The sequence below is a fragment of the Nicotiana tabacum genome, chromosome 4 (genome assembly GCF_000715075.1).
Source record: "Nicotiana tabacum cultivar K326 chromosome 4, ASM71507v2, whole genome shotgun sequence".
NCBI lineage: Eukaryota > Viridiplantae > Streptophyta > Magnoliopsida > Solanales > Solanaceae > Nicotiana > Nicotiana tabacum.
Genome location: NC_134083.1, coordinates 59,782,271 through 59,799,116, shown reverse-complemented (window position 1 = coordinate 59,799,116; position 16,846 = coordinate 59,782,271). Strand labels below are relative to the sequence as shown.

At 38.7% G+C, this 16,846-nt stretch overlaps 1 protein-coding gene and 1 pseudogene across 1 annotated transcript; both read right to left on the bottom strand.

The window, feature by feature from the left end:
* Window positions 1–10,773: 10,773 nt before the first annotated feature.
* On the bottom strand, window positions 10,774–12,196 carry LOC107829362 (mitogen-activated protein kinase kinase kinase 20-like; annotated as a pseudogene).
* Window positions 12,197–15,525: 3,329 nt separating this feature from the next.
* Window positions 15,526–16,846, bottom strand: LOC107829361 (mitogen-activated protein kinase kinase kinase 20-like). The gene has a single exon (XM_016656827.2). The coding sequence runs from the start codon at window positions 16,799–16,801 to the stop codon at window positions 15,890–15,892; it is 912 nt and encodes a 303-aa protein (XP_016512313.2). The 5' UTR covers window positions 16,802–16,846; the 3' UTR covers window positions 15,526–15,889.

The following is a 16,846-nucleotide window of genomic DNA, read 5'->3' as shown; positions in this document are numbered from 1 at the left end:
GACCGCCCGCTGCCCTTCCGGTAGGCTTTTTGGGCGGTTGCTTGTTACCATCTTTGTCTTGTTGCTTGGATGGTTTACTCGCTGTTGTCATTTTACGAATCTAAGTACCTGCAATGCAAAGAATTCAACAATTAGCAGATGAAACAGCGAAGTTCAGCTTGAAAGCAATTGCGACAGCTTGCAGACTTCAATTTATTCGTAAAGTCATGCCATTCACTCTTCATGGAATTGTAGCTCATGACTTTCAGCAAGTATGTGATAACTTTCTTCAAAAACTCAATTTCACATAGCCCCTCACTCGACCCCACACTTATTCTCAAGCATACACCAATGTTGCTCGGTTACTCAGACTTCACCGACGCCTAAATTTTTCTCAGGGACAATTCGTCGAACATGTGGTATGCAACAAGTGTTCCTAGTTCATTCTATCAGTTGAGCAGTGCAACTACCCTCCCAAAGTTGGACGAGATGAAGGGAATTATAGTTTATCATCTCTCAACCATTACAACTACCAAGAATGACAGCCCTAAAAATCTTGAAATTGCAAAACCTACTTGTTGCTACCATTGAAGGAGGGAGGAGAGACGAATTTGGAGAGAAGCCAACGGAAGAATGAAGAGGATGATGCGTACCTGTCGCGTTTGATCTTATTGCGATACAATTTCGATGAGAGAATTTTGTTCTGCGTTCGTAGGCGTCGCCAAAACGAGACGAGTGGATGCGTCGCAAGAACCGTTTTTGTTCGAATAGGTTATCTTAAGATGTGTTAAAATATACCTGTGCGTGCGAGCTTTGACGCGACGCATCCCCTTGTCTTCCTTCAAAAATTTTCGGACGCGATACGGGCGCGATAGGCAGACTTCACTGCCTTGAGCAATTGGCCCGTCAATTTTTTTGCTGAGGGGGACGCGACGCATCCGCCTCGTTTTCTTGAATAAAATCTATGTCCTACGAAAAGAAGGGAGAAAAAAAAATAAAAATAAAAATAAAAAACTAACTAACTTGGGTGGCCTCCCAAGAAGCGCCTGATTTAACGTCGCGGCACGACGCAACATGTTCTTCATGCCTCCACTAAGTCCATTGTGGTCTTGTGACGTGCAATGTCACCACCCCAATAGTGTTTTACTCTTTGGCCATTTACCAAGAATGTCGTATTGGACCCCTTATCACACAATTCTATCGCACCATGAGGTTTTACACTAACCACTTCAAACGGACCCGACCATCGAGATTTAAGCTTTCCTGGAAAAAGCTTTAGCCTTGAATTAAACAGTAGAATTTGTTGACCTGGTTCAAACTCACGATGTTGGATATGCTTATCATGCCATCTTTTGGTCTTCTCTTTATACAATTTGGCATTTTCATACGCATGCAATCGAAACTCATCAAGCTCGTTGAGTTGTAGCAATCTCTTTTCACCGGCCAAGTCCATCTCCATATTTAGCTTTTTAATCGCCCAATATGCTTTGTGTTCAAGCTCGACGGGCAGATGGCAGGCCTTCCCATAAACCAACCTGTACGGAGAAGTGCCTATTGGGGTCTTGTACGCAGTGTGATATGCCCATAATGCGTCATCCAGCTTCCCGGCCCAGTCCTTTCTATTCATACTTACTGTCTTTTCCAAAATCTGCTTGACCTCTCTGTTGGAAACTTCTACTTGACCACTCGTTTGGGGATGATAGGCAGTGGAAACTTTGTGCTTGACTCCGTATTTTGCAAGAATATTATTCAGCAGTTTGTTACAAAAGTGAGTTCCCCCGTCGCTTATCAACACTCTTGGGGTCCCAAAACGTGTGAAGATGTGCTTCTTTACAAAGCCTACCACAACTTTTGCGTCGTTAGTAGGAAGAGCTATGGCCTCTACCCACTTAGAAACATAGTCGACCGCCACCAAGATGTATCTGTGTCCGTTAGAATATGGGAATGGTCCCATAAAATCAATCCCCCAAACATCAAAAAGTTCTACCGCCAGTATATTTTGCAAGGGCATCTCGTGCTTCCTCGTGATAGTTCCAGTTCTTTGGCATCTATCACAATTTTTAACGAAGGCATGTGCATCCTTAAACAATTTTGGCCAATAAAAACCTGATTGTAGCACTTTTTGGGCGGTTCTATCCCCGCCGTGATGACCTCCATATGGTGACGCATGGCAGTCATGTAGTATAGCCTTCATCTCTTCCTCAGGAACACACCTTCTCACCAACTGATCTGCACACTGCCTATATAGGAATGGCTCATCCCACACGTAGAACCTTACATCATGTAGGAATCTTCTTCTATTGTCAGCTGTCCATTCTAGTGGCGTTACCCCACTTGCGATAAAATTCACATAATCTGCATACCATGGGGCTTCACCTGAGGTGATTGCCAATATTTGCTCATCCGAAAATGTTTCTTTAATTGACCCTCCTTCAGCTACATGGTTCCGGCTCTCTAATCTGGACAAATGATCGGCCACTTAATTTTCTGTCCCTTTTCGATCTCGGATCTCTAAGTCAAATTCTTGCAAGAGGAGGACCCAACGAATCAGCCTCGGCTTGGCGTCTTTCTTTTCAAATAGGTATCTGATAGCTGAATGATCTGTGTAGACGATGACTTTGGTTCCCACTAGATAGGATCTGAACTTGTCAAACGCCCACACCACTGCAAGCAACTCCTTTTCAGTCACTGTATAATTCATCTGAGCTGGATTCATAGTTTTGCTTGCATAATAAATGGAGTGAAAGATTTTATCCCTCCTTTGCCCCAACACCGCTCCAATTGCTATGTCACTTGCATCGCACATCAACTCAAATGGTTGTGCCCAATCGGGGCCAATGATAATTGGTGCAGTCACCAATCTTCCCTTCAGCTCCTCAAATGCTTTCAGACATGCATTATCAAACTTGAAGGTAACGTCTTTCTCTAGAAGCCTGCACAAAGGGGAAGAAATTTTCGAAAAATCTTTAATGAAACGACGATAAAAACCTGCATGACCCAAGAAACTGCGAATGCCTTTGATGGATGTCGGCGGGGGCAATTTTTCGATCGTCTCCACCTTTGCTTTATCCACCTGTAGACCATCTTTTGAAACCTTGTGCCCCAAAACTATACCTTCACGTACCATGAAATGGCACTTTTCCCAGTTTAGCACCAAGTGCGTCTCTTCACACCTAGCTAGCACTTTATCAAGGTTCATCAAACAACTATCAAAAGAACATCCAAACACAGAAAAATCGTCCATGAATACTTCTACATATCTTTCAACCATGTCAGTGAAAATAGCCATCATACACCTTTGAAAAGTCGCAGGTGCATTACAAAGACCGAAGGGCATTCTCTTGAACGCATACGTGCCATAAGGACATGTAAATGTAGTTTTCTCTTGGTCTTCTGGGGCTATAGCAATCTGATTATACCCCGAATAACCGTCCAGGAAACAGTAGTATTCCTGGCCAGCTAATCTATCAAGCATTTGGTCAATAAAAGGCAGGGGAAAGTGGTCTTTCCAGGTGGCATTGTTTAGTTTTCTGTAATCTATGCAAATTCTCCATCCAGTTACAGTTCTTGTAGGAATTAAGTCATTATTTTCATTAACTACTACGGTTATCCCCCCTTTCTTCGGCACACATTGAACGGGGCTTACCCATTTACTATCAGAGATTGGAAATACAATACCTGCATCAAGCCACTTAATCACTTCTTTCCTTACCACTTCTTTCATGATTGGATTTAGTCGGCGTTGGTGTTCTACACTCGGCTTGTGTCCGTCCTCCATGAGGATTTTGTGCATGCAGAAAGCTGGACTAATGCCTTTAATGTCAGACATTGTCCACCCAATTGCTCGCTTGTGCTCACGTAGCACCCTTAATAGCTTTTCTTCCTGTAATTTAGACAAGTGAGCAGAAATAATAACAGGTAAAGTGTCAGAACTTCCCAAATAAGCATATTGAAGGTGAGGGGGTAGGGGTTTAAGTTCCAAATTTGGAGCTTTTTCAATTGACGGCTTTGGTGGGGGGCCACTTGGCCTATTCAGGGGCTCAAACGGGATTATTCCTTGCATGTAACCACATGATGTATCTAGGATTCCCTTCATCTCCTCAACCTCATCATCCATCTCCAAGCTATCAAACAGCATGATTGCTTTTTCTAAACAGTCGCCTAGATATACACTCGTGTTAAGAAGTTTCTCATCCACCTCCACCACAGATATCATAGAGAGCTCCTCATAGTGGCGGGGGAGTTGGATTGCTTTGTAGACATTGAAGACTGCCTCCTCGTTGTCCACTCTCATAATCATTTTCCCTTCTCTCACTTTAATTATTGCATCGCCAGTAGCCAAGAGAGGTCGTCCCAATATGATTGGAACTTGTTCATCAGCCTCGAAGTCTAGAATAATGAAGTCAGCTGGGAAGATGAATTTTCCAATTTGCAGCAGCACATCTTCAATCACTCCTTCGGGGTAGGCTATGGACCTATCAGCTAATTGCAACATCACGGTGGTTGGTCTCGGAGCTCCCAGACCTAATTGCTTAAACAAGGATAACGGCATCAGATTTATGCTTGCACCCAAATCACACAGAGCACGTCCCACGTTAATATTACCGATTTGTACTGGAATAGTGAAGCTGCCAGGGTCCTTAAGCTTTTGGGGAAGCTTGTTTTGGACCCTTGATGTGCATTCCTCAGTAAGTGCAACCGTCTCGAACTCAGTCAATTTCCTCTTATGAGCCACTATGTCTTTTATGTACTTAGCGTACTTTGGAATTTCACGAAGTACATCCACTAATGGAATATTTAATTGAACCTGACTCAACATGGAGAGAAATTTGTTGAACATGCGATCGTCATTCCTTTTCTGCAATCTTTGGGGGAAAGGTGGTGGTGGCCTTGTAACCTCCATTCGCTCTGAACTTGCATCATCTTCCTTTGACTCTTGTGTTGCCTTAGGTGTCAACTCCCCCAGGTATAGGTTTTTCTTTTATCTTCCTTGGCGCTTCCTCTAGTTCCCTCCCGTTTCTAAGTGTAACTGCATTAATTTGAGGGTTCTTCTCTGTATCACTGGGAAGTGAGCCTGTAGGTCTAGTATTTTGGTTTGCTGCTAACTGCCCCATTTGCCTCTCAAGATTTCTGAAATCGGTCCTGAGCTGTTGATTGTCTAGTAACAACTTTTTCAGCAAGTCATTCGTACTTTCTTCCATTTGTTGGGGTGGCTTCTGAGGTTGAGTAAAATTCCCTTGAGGCCTATACTAATTCTGTTGACTTCCGCCCCATGAGAAGTTAGGATGATTCCTCCAGTTTGGGTTGTAAGTGTTCCCATATTGCGCATGTTGATTCATAGGACCTCTGTTTTGTTGTCCCACATAGTATATAGATTCAGGATTCGTGGGGCACATGTCAATCATATGACTGTCTCCGCATAGTTCGCAACAAATAGACATCTGTTGTACATGTTGTATTTGTTGTGTTGTCATTCTATTCATCTGATTTGCCAATTTTGCTATATCGGCTCTCATGGCGGAAAAGTCATCAAGCTCAATCAAACCGGCGGCCTTCTGTTTAATTACCCTTCGTGAATCCCCCTCTCCTTGCCAATTATGGTCATTAGCAGTGAAATTATTTAGCAGGAGTTGTATTTCACTATACGGTCTTGCCATGCAACTACCCCCACAAGCTGAGTCAAGATTCATCTTTGATGCTTCATCTAACCCATCAACAAAAGTGTGACCCAATACCTCATCAGTTTGACAATGATGCGGGCAGTCTCTGAGTAGTTTCTTGTATCTTTCCCAAGCTTGACGAAGTGTCTCGCCATCCCGTTGTTGGAACCCAAGAATTTGGCTCCTCAACGACTTTGTCTTCTTAGTTGGGAAAAACTTGATCAGGAATTTCCTTGCTAGATCATCCCAAGTGTGGATAGAGTTCGCGGGCTCCTTTTGCAACCATTCTTTAGCTTCCCCCAACAGTGAAAAAGGGAATAGTGTCAGCCTGACATAGTCCTTGGAGACGTTCGGATAATTGTAAGTGTCCGTGATTTCCAAGAAGTTCTGAATATGCCTCTGCGGGTCCTCATGAGATAGACCCACATATTGTCCTGTGGACTGAATCAGCTGTACCATGTACTGTTTGAGTTCAAAATGCCCAGTGATATCAGGCTTCACAATAGCCTGAGTCATATTCGCAAGATTGGGCCTTGCGGCTTCGATTACCGGACGCTCTTCATTGCCTGCCATATCTATTGGCTGTGGTTGGATTGCGATGTCCAAATCTCTTTCTATTCTCGTTCTAGCTTCGTGTTCCCTTCTCACTCTATGTAATGTTCGTTCGATTTCTGGATCAAGAGGAATGAGGTTGTTTGCACTTCTACTCCTCTGCATTCGAGAGTAAACCCTGCGTTGACACAAACCAGGCAAACTGAAAATTAAAACTTGAAAACAAATATCTAATAAAAGCTTAACTTAGTCACGTAGCTAATTTCTAAGTCCCCGGCAACGGCGCCAAAAACTTATTGCGACCAAACACACTCACGCAAGTATACGCGGTCGTCAAGTAATAAAGTGACTCAAAGTCGGATGTCGAACCCACGAGGACTTATGATTAACTATTAACTAAATTAGCCTATCTTAACTATCTAAACAAGAATTAAATCTAAAAATATTTTATTCTAACTAATTAAATAAGAAAATATAAATAATGAACTTTGAACAGAGAAAGAGCAGATTTTTATGATATCAATGTAATGAAAACGATCTAGGGTTATGGGCTATCTAACAATCCTATTGTATTCTTCAATTGAATTGACCGACTAATTTATCTAGCTTATTGGTTGACAGGGTTAATGCTCATAAGAATCTGTCGAGTTCTTACTCGCCTATTCAAGCTAACCTAACGCCTATATGTCTATGGAGTTAGAATCAACAAGAACGCATTTATAATTCCTGTAAATCAACCAAGCAAGGCAATTAGGTATATATCTATCCTAACCACGAATCCGTTCCCCGATGCCCGAGTTCAAGAACTTGCCCTACTCAATCCTATATGCAATATAGAATTCCCACTTTCGCGTTCAATTCTAGATTCGTAGATAATATTCAATTGGTGATCAAGCAATTAAATAATTAAGTGCAAGATTGAATAAATAAACTAATATGATAAATCAAGAAGTCAAAATCAATATCCGAATAACAATATTCATGAAAGAACCACAACCCTAGAACGTGAAGTTTAGCTCCACATAGACATGGTAGCCAAACAACAAATCATATAAAGAAACATAAAAATTACTAAGTTTGGTGGAAGAAAGATGAAACTCGATGAATTCCGGCCTCCACAGCTTTTTCGTGGCTTTTTTTCCCCTTCCCAATATGTTAGATAGCCTAAAAGAGGCGTTTTTAGCTTATATATTGCGTACAAAAGTGGTGGGCCAAAGCTCTCCTATTCCTAGTCCAAGTCGGCTTCAGGGATTGATGCTAAGGTGGATGCGACGCATCCACCTTGTCCTCCATTTCTCAGCTTGCATGCGATGGTGGACGCGACGCATCCAGCTTCACTTCTACTTCCCAGTTTCGCACGCGATGGCGGTCGCGATACCCCAACTTCACTGCTTTGATTGCATGCAGGATGATGTTTTCCTAGGTTGGATGCGACGCATCCAACCCTTCTTCCTCTGGCTAAACCACCTTTTCTTCATATTTTGCACTCCGAACACCTTAAATCGTCACACATAACTTAATTAGTCATCAAACCAATAATTACACCATGTTGGGTGTTTTAAAGATTAAATAACATCAAAAAGTGGTTAAAGCATGGGCAAAGTAACATCAACACATATCGAAATATGCCAAACATCATGGGTCCGCCCCAAGTCTTAATCCCAAAGCGACACCAAAAATTAAAATTGCCAACTGTGACCTATAATCAGAATCGATTGATGCAATTGACAAATGCAACTTATACCTCGTAATTGGAGAATGTATTTGACAAATGCGATTTATAAGTTGCAATTCACAAATGCGATTTATAAATCGCAATTAATAAATGCTAAATTGCGATTGTGGCATATGCAACTTATGGCCTGTATTATTGTTGAGCACTTGCGTCTATTCTTTCCATTATGGTTTATTCTTACGTCCCATTCTCCAAATGCGTTTTGCAAATTTATGATATTCCTCTAAAAGCAACACAACACTAGAACTCTTAAGCCAAAAAGTGCACATTTTGGAAAAAAAAGTTCTGAGTACTCTTTCTCACACTAGCGAGTATCTGAGGAAGGTCCTCTTTCAATTTGTACAACGGTCTATGCATGTGACAGATATTAATAGTCAAGCTTGGGTAAGTGGTTGCACATGAAATGATTGGACATTCATATCATAAATTAGGTGATTCGTCACGATTAACATGACAGTTAATGTTAATTGTAAAACATGTTTAAGTTCGAAAAAGAGGAGCATTTTGATATGAAATATATATTGTACTTTAATTTGAGAAGTGTAAGCTAGTACCTGCAAACGAAATATGCTGGGTATACCGTGTTGCTTTGCCATTTTGACATGAAACATGTGATGTGAATATCTTTGTTAGCTAGTAAGTCCCAAACAAAGGATAAAAGGACATGAATTATATTTGTTTTTTCTATTCAAAAGGGACTTACGTTGACTCTAGTAAAAGTTCTATTTTTTTTCTTTTCCGATTTTTGTAGCGCCAAAAGCTTTATCAAATATGCATCATTGTCATGTCGATTGATAGTTGAGAAATACTATTTCCCGGACAGGCCTTTATACGTTAGGCCTATTTTTCACTGTTGAAAGACATGGTTTAATGTACCATATGAATTTTTCTCTCATTTAGTTAATTATGCAAAAATAAAATAAATTGGGTCAAGTCTCAAGCATAAATTGGAAGATTGACAAGATGAAGTAAATAATCCATTCAAGTATTCTTTGTTCTAGCTCTCATGAGAATATGCGTGGGAGTTGTTTGGTGATAAAGGTATACTACCTTGTCAAAAGAAACTATAAACAAAAAATATGTCGTTTTTGTAATCTATAACTTTGGTGATAAACAAACATTTTCTCCCTTTAATCAAATTTTAAAAAAAAATTATTTTATCCTAAATACAATGATAACCTTCGACTTTCTATTTTTCTGGTAAAATATATAAAGAGACACTTAAAATTGGCTTCAAATGTCTATCTCACACTCCAACCGACTCAATGATCAAGTAGATATATTTCAACTTGGCACAGGTGTGTTTCGTGGACATCCAACATGAAAAAATGATTGATTTTCGACACAATTTTGGATATGTGAAAGCTCTTAAAATTATATTTTTATTTTATTTTTTTCCTGTGGGGCCCACTTTCTTCTTCTCCAATTAAGGCATAGTCAATTCCACTCTTCTGCCATCATCACAAACTCATCACCACCCTCAAGCTATCACCCCAACAAGAACAACACCAAATACACCATTCAATAATCCATAAAATTAAACATTATTATGATTTTTATGGCAGCCAGGAAAATAGAGGATAAGCGAATAAAAGAGGCATTATTGTTTTCTATTCTAATATCCGATCAAATTAGTCAAGCAGCTGATTGAATCGTCACCAATGTTTCCATGAATATGACCGGGCCTTGACCCTAGTTTGGAATCGTTGAGCCATAAGTGTAATCTGTCAAAACTTGGACGGATTGGATTGTCAATCTAGGCGAAGCTCAAATTAACCTAACTTAAGGTTGGGTCATTTTAAACTTATACATATAGTCCAAATTAATCAATAAGAAAGCTTTGTCGAGTGAATTCAAAGCTGTTCAGTCTATATTATCTCATCAAACATAGAAGGTAGAAACTCTACCCTAAGCAAGGTCAATAGCTGCAGTGAAAACTCCATTTTTAGAAGGTAGAAACTCCCTTATAAGCCATCCAACTTTGAGTGTCTCTTTATGTATTTTGCTTAATATCATGATACTTTTTTTTCTTTTCTAATCTATGTTGTCACTCACAATACACAATACAATAAATCATATAGATTGGTTGTGGTCACTATACAATTCTACCACGATGGCTAACTTTGGCAGCAGATGTAGTTTGTAATAACTATTAACTGGCGTGATGGGATAAAATTTTGGTGTAGAAGGTGCAAGATAAACTTTACCATCTAGCCTCCATAAGAGAATGATCGTTGCTTTTATAAATCTTTTGTCTATTTAGTAATTACGCCTCCTTTTTGCTTCCTTAGTTATAATAACTTTTTTAAGAACCAAATTCTAAATTAAATTAGCAAAACCTGATCTTTTAGTCGAGCATGCCTGCCCTTTAGCAAACATTGTGTTTAATTTTACATACAAATGAGGCTTGTTATGTTATTTGTTCTTACTCTAATAGATATGATTCCAAGAAATAAAAGAATATAACATAACTCTGCATACATTAAAACAGAATGTAGCTAGTCACTGTTTAAAGAGCCTCTCTTTCTAGTTAACAGATTGATTCTATATATCATGATCTAAGAAAGAAGAATACAACATATATATAAATCTGCAAGATATGATGAAATAAAAATGTACTCACTGTTACCAAAAATCTGCCTTTTAATACAGACTGTTCAATACTACAGAAAATATAAACACAAAATTGTTTTTGTTTAATACAAGGGGCTGCACCTGATCTCTCGTTTTCTCACAGGTTGCCTGCGTACCCCGGGCTAAGCTCCTATGGGGATCAAGCCCTAACATAGTTCTTTACATTACTATAATACTTTACATTTGTATACTCATTCTAATCAAAACTGATAATCAGCATCCTTCTAGTAACTTTCTTCTATTGTTGGATCTGCAATTCAACAACTTCATTGGTTTTACCTTATCCATCTACGTTGCAGAAATCGTCAATCAAAGGATCACTTTCACCAGCACAGATGTCGAAGAAACAAAAACGGGTTGAGTTCTTTTTTCCTTGTCTGCTCACGAACAACAACGTTATCATCAGATGAAAGAAATGGATGCTTTAATAGCATATCAGCAGTTCATCGCGATCTCGGCTCCTTAACAAGACACTTTTTCAGAAAATCTTCAGCCTCTTTTGACAATCTTTTATTCTGTAAATCCGGTGATCCCATTCCAATTTTGCACAATAGATAAAAAACGTTGTCAGCTTCACTGCAATCTCATTGTCTTCTCTGTAACCATCTCAAAGACAGTGCATCCGAAAGCCCAAATATCAGCTTCAGGTCCGTACCCGTTATCAAGAACTGATTCTGGCGCCATGTACATAGGTGTTCCTTTGAGTTCGTGCTTTCTTTTCTGACTCTTTACTCCTCCAATCTTCTTCGCGAACCCGAAATCAGCAATTTTGGCAACTTTATCAGTACCAACAAGAAGAATGTTATCTGGTTTAATGTCACGGTGAACGAAACCTCTTCCATGAATATGACTAAGCTCGAATAGAATTGATTTCGTGTACTATTTTACCTCAAAATCTTGCAACCCTTGCCTTGAATTTTGACTAATCCGATTAGCTAAACTTCCAGCAGAGGCGTACTTGAGCAACATGTTGTACAATATTTTCCCATTTTCTTCAGTAACATTAGCTCCGAAACATCGAATAACATGATCACAATCTTGAAACTCGTGTAGTAATTCTCTCTCTTTCTGTAACGACTTTGAACGTGAAAACAAGACAAATTTTACTACGATTGTCGACGGAATATCAATGGAGAAGTTTGTTGTTGTTGCTGAAGTGACGATACCGAAACTGCCTCTTCCGATGGTTTTGCTTCTCGTCCATATTATTGGATGATCGGTAATCGCTGCCAAAATTTGAGCTCCTAGCAGGATAAAGGATGACAGTTCAGTTTGAATTGCTAGGGTTAAACATAGAGCAAGTCTTAATCCCAAAGCGACATCGAAAAATTAAACTCACGATTAAGTTGCGACTCATAATTTGCCAAATGCGTCTTGTAAGTCGCAATTGCAATGAAAAATCGCAATTACCAAATCGCAACTACCAAATGCATCTTATAAATCGCAATTATGGATATGCAACTTATGCCATGTATTATTATCGAGGACTTCCGTCTATTCTTTCCATTATGAGTCTCATTCTATAATTGTATTTTGCATATATCTGGTATTCCTTTAAAAACAACACACCACTAGAATTCCTTTAAAAACAACACACCAAATGAAATATGTTGTCAATACCATGTTGCTTTGCCATTTTGACATGAAACGTGTGATGTGAATACCTTTGTTTGCTAGGGAACCCCAAACAAAGGATAAAAAGACATTAGAGGCATAGGAGACCACTCTTTTTTGTTTCCCCTCCTATTCAGAAGGGACTACGTTGACTCTTGCGAAAGCGCTTTTTTTTTTAGTATTTTGGTGGCGCCAAAAACTTTATCAAGTATACATCATTGTCATATCGATTGAACCCCTAAAGCTGGCTCCTACTCCTCTTCATGACCTCCCGTAGTGGTCCTTGCTTTTAAAAAAGCGGAGCGGGGCTAATTTCTCGTACTTGCTCAGTGTGCCCCACTTTCTTCGCACTACAAGAAAAACGGCCTTTAACGAAGGTAAATCTGGTCCCTAAAGATCAAATTCTGGTCCTAATAGAGCAATTGCGGCGGGAAAAAACCGGTCGCCACCCATCGTAATAGCTTCCGCCGCTAAAGCTCAACAGCGACCGGTTCAGAAACCTTGTCGTTAAATATTTTTAGAGACGGAAAAAAAATCTAGTCGTTAAATACCTTCAGAGACTACATATCTCGTCCCAGTAGACAATTAATATATTGTAAAAATATATATATTTGCCCGTCGTTAAATAGTTTTAGCGACCAGCCTTCTCCTCCCTAATAGGCGATAAATATATTATGGAAAATATATATTTTCCGGTCGTTAACCAGTTTTAGCGACCAATCTTTAACTGGTCGTAGATTATCTTTTAGAGACGAGCAGCACTAGTCGCTATTTAAAATAATTGTAGTAACTATAACGACCATATATCTTGTCAAGTAGTCCTAAAGCTCGATGTCACAAAACATTAATTTTTATCAATAAATGTCAAATTGCTATATAAAAAGTTATTAATTACAATGTTAACATCCCATGATGTTAGTTTCAATATCTGCTCAACACCTTAGCAAAAAAACTTTGCTAACATCCTGAGCTAGACTATGAAATCATGTTTTACATAACATTCCTAGCAAAATAATAATGAGCTTGTGTTTCTTCTAAACTTGTATCTTGGCTTGTAGCTTCAATCTTCAAAATCTGTAAGTACAAAATTTTGAAAAGACGATAAATAACTATTGGTAAAATAATATATGTAAATTTATACTAGAAATGGTTAAACCGCTTACCCAAACACAGTCTAAATTCATCAGGTGTTATCCAGCAACATCAACAAGGCTACAAGAATATAAGAAAATTAATTAGAAAAGTTTTGTAACGGTAAACTAAACTTCGGTTCGATAAAAGAAGAGGAGAAGGTTTATTTTGTTATTTTGTATAAGTCCAGCTGCTTTCACCAGAACATATCATGTGTCGCGGTAAGTGCAACTAATTGAATATTTTCTCCTTCTTCCTTCTTATTTTGCTATGTATGTTTTTTTGCCTTTTCCAAAGTCAAAGTCTACATTCTTCATCGAAATTTGCTGGAATTGGCAATTTAGGCTCTTAGAGTAACAAGTCACACATGAAACTTGAAACAAGAAACAACTAATTATTTGTACATGAACCTACTCAAGGACTTAAAATCAATGGCAGAAGCAAAAAAGGCAGACGAAGTAATTGCAATTCAAAAATATTTGCTTGATTATATTACTGCTATAGACACTTGTAGGGAAGAATTCTGAGGCATGACCTCTGGCATTTGCCGGAAAGTTTTGTGCCAGTTACTTTGCTGCAAGGAATTGCAAATTTGCTTTGAACTTTACGAGATTACTCATATATTCCCCTCTTGTCTTACATTATCTTTATGTAAGAAGGTGAAGGGCTTCCCCGCTCCAAATTCCTTTAGAATAGTATTTTCAACATAGCTGGTCTAGTTAATACTAATACGAATGAGAATCAGTCTCAAAATCACAAAACATGGCAAAGTTAATTCAGAAATATCCTTAAGCACAGTACAATTTACTTTGCCTAAGCATATATAGTACCACAGAATGCAGGGGAGTTTCAAGGGGATTTTCCTCCACCAAACATGACAGATAAACATGACTATAAAACTCGTAGTTTACTCGCTAGTGTCATGACTCACTGGACGAGCCTTTCTATTTGTACCAATTGAGTGCGTCTGCCCATATTTTTTAATTTGAAGGAATATAAATTCATGAATGCAACAGAAATAGCAATAAGATAAAAATGACTATAAAAATCAACAAAAAAATTAAAAAGCAGAGTATATTGTTACTAACTTGGTTAGCTGAAAAAAATAGTGATCATTCAGTTGAAACGAGCGATGTCGTAGGCGAGACATGTGATTGTTGAGCAGCAAAGAATTCCTTTATTTTCTTCATTTCTTTCATCTCATCTTCTAAGGTAGACAAGCGATCATGTAAGGATATGTTTTTCTCACTTAAAGATTTGTTTTCCTATCTAGTTGAACGTAGAACGGACAGTAATTCAGCCTTTAAAGAAGTGCCACCTTTCAAGTCTTTCGCCATTACTCCACCCCCATATTTGGCATGCAAGTGTCCTCTCCATTTGTTCCAATACTCTTTCATCCATCCCAATATATGATCAATCATGTCAACACTCTCAAATTTATCCTACAATAATCAAAATATCCATTGAGTTAATGCATTACAAGATAAATAATGCACTGTTCAAATATAATCATAGAAAATTTTTGATGTGGAAAAATAATGCACTGTTCAACTAATATGCAAGCACTAAATTTGATAAACTGCTCCAGACTGTTAGTTATTGTTGCATGAATACAGCTAGAGAGCAAGACGGTACTGGAAAACTCTATTTGATAAAATCTTCAAAATACATATTATTTGGGATCTTTCATAACATGAATGGCAAATCTTCTGGAACACGATGAGTATAACATAACTAACAAAACAATATCTTTGGGACTACACATTCAGATGGACTTGAATAATAGTGATAGTACAAACCCAAACCTTCATACATATTGTAAGCAAGTATTTCATTGAACAAGAGAAAGACCAAGCATAGAAATGTTGTAGTATCTGTTTATTGGCTACATATTCCTTTTGCAAAGGTCCTGAGTCAAACAAGCTTCGGAAAAAGTGCAGCCCAGATGAAACAATCTACTTTTGCAGGCAGCTCTGTTTTTAATACTAATTTCATTGGCAGTTCAATTTCAGATTCAGTCTTTTATCTTTTTCAGCTTGTGTAAGACAGATGTCTGCTCTACTACTAACAGTTCATCCAGTGCTTTGCTTATTTTTGCATCAACCTTGCCAAATACCTCTTTCTGTTGCTAGCAGTAATGTCCTTGACAAAATAAAATTTTCCAGTTTCATATACAACCAAGGCGGTAAATTATAAGGAATAAGAACCACATGCCAAATGCTATATGAAGTTTTTGAATTCCGAAATGGCTGAAATCCATCGCTAGCAAGTCCAAGTCGAACATTACTAATTAAGAAAATATAAACACAAAATTGTTTTTGTTTAATACAAGGGGCTGCACCTGATCTCTCGTTTTCTCACAGGTTGCCTACGTACCCCGGGATAAGCTCCTATAGGGATCAAGCCCAAACGTAGTTCTTTACATTAGTATAATTCTTTACATTTGTAAATTTCTAATCAAAACTGATAATCAGCATCCTTCTAGCTAGTAGCTTTCTTCTTTTGTTGGATCTGCAATTCAACAACTTCATTGGTTTTAGCTTATCCATCTCCGTTGCAGAAATCGTCAATCAAAGGATTACTTTCACCAGCACAGATGTCGAATAAACAAAAACGGGTTGAGTTCCTTTTTCCTTGTCTGCTCACGAACAACAACATTATCATTAGATGAAAGAAATGGATGCTTTAATAGCATATCAGCAGTCCATCGCGATCTTGGCTCCTTAATAAGACACTTTTTCAGAAAATCTTCAGCCTTTTTTGACAATCTTTTATTCTGCAAATCCGGTGATCCCATTCCAATTTTGCACAATAGATAAACAACGTTGTCAGCTTCACTGCAATCCCATACTGTCTTCCCTGTAACCATCTCAAAGACAGTGCATCCGAAAGCCCAAATATCAGCTTCAGGTCCGTACTCGTTATCAAGAACTGATTCTGGCGCCATGTACATAGGTGTTCCTTTGAGTCCGTGCTTTCTTTTCTGACTCTTTACTCCTCCAACCTTCTTCGCGAACCCGAAATCAGCAATTTTGGCAACTTTATCAGTACCAACAAGAAGAATGTTATCTGGTTTAATGTCACGGTGAACAAAACCTCTTCCATGAATATGACTAAGCCCCAATAGAATCGATTTCGCGTACTGTTTTACCTCAAAATCTTGCAACCCTTGCCTTGAATTTTGACCAATCCGATCAGCTAAACTTCCGGCAGACGCGTACTCGAGCAACATGTTGTACAATATCTTCCCATCTTCTTCAGTAATATTAGCACCGAAACATCGAATAACATGATCACAATCTTGAAACTCGTGTAGTAATTCTCTCTCTTTCTGTAACGACTTTGAACGCGAAAACAAGGCAGATTTTACTGCGATTGTCGACGGAATATCAATTGAGAAGTTTGTTGTTGTTGCTGAAGTGACGATACCAAAACTGCCTCTTCCGATGGTTTTGCCTCTCGTCCATATTATTTGATGATCGGTAATCGCCGCCATTGAATCAATTTTTTTCTTGCTCTCAATAGTAATTGATAACCTGGT

Excerpts from the sequence above, each read along its gene's own strand:
- LOC107829361 (XM_016656827.2), bottom strand. The coding sequence starts at position 16,801 with ATGGCGGCGATTACCGATCATCAAATAATATGGACGAGAGGCAAAACC.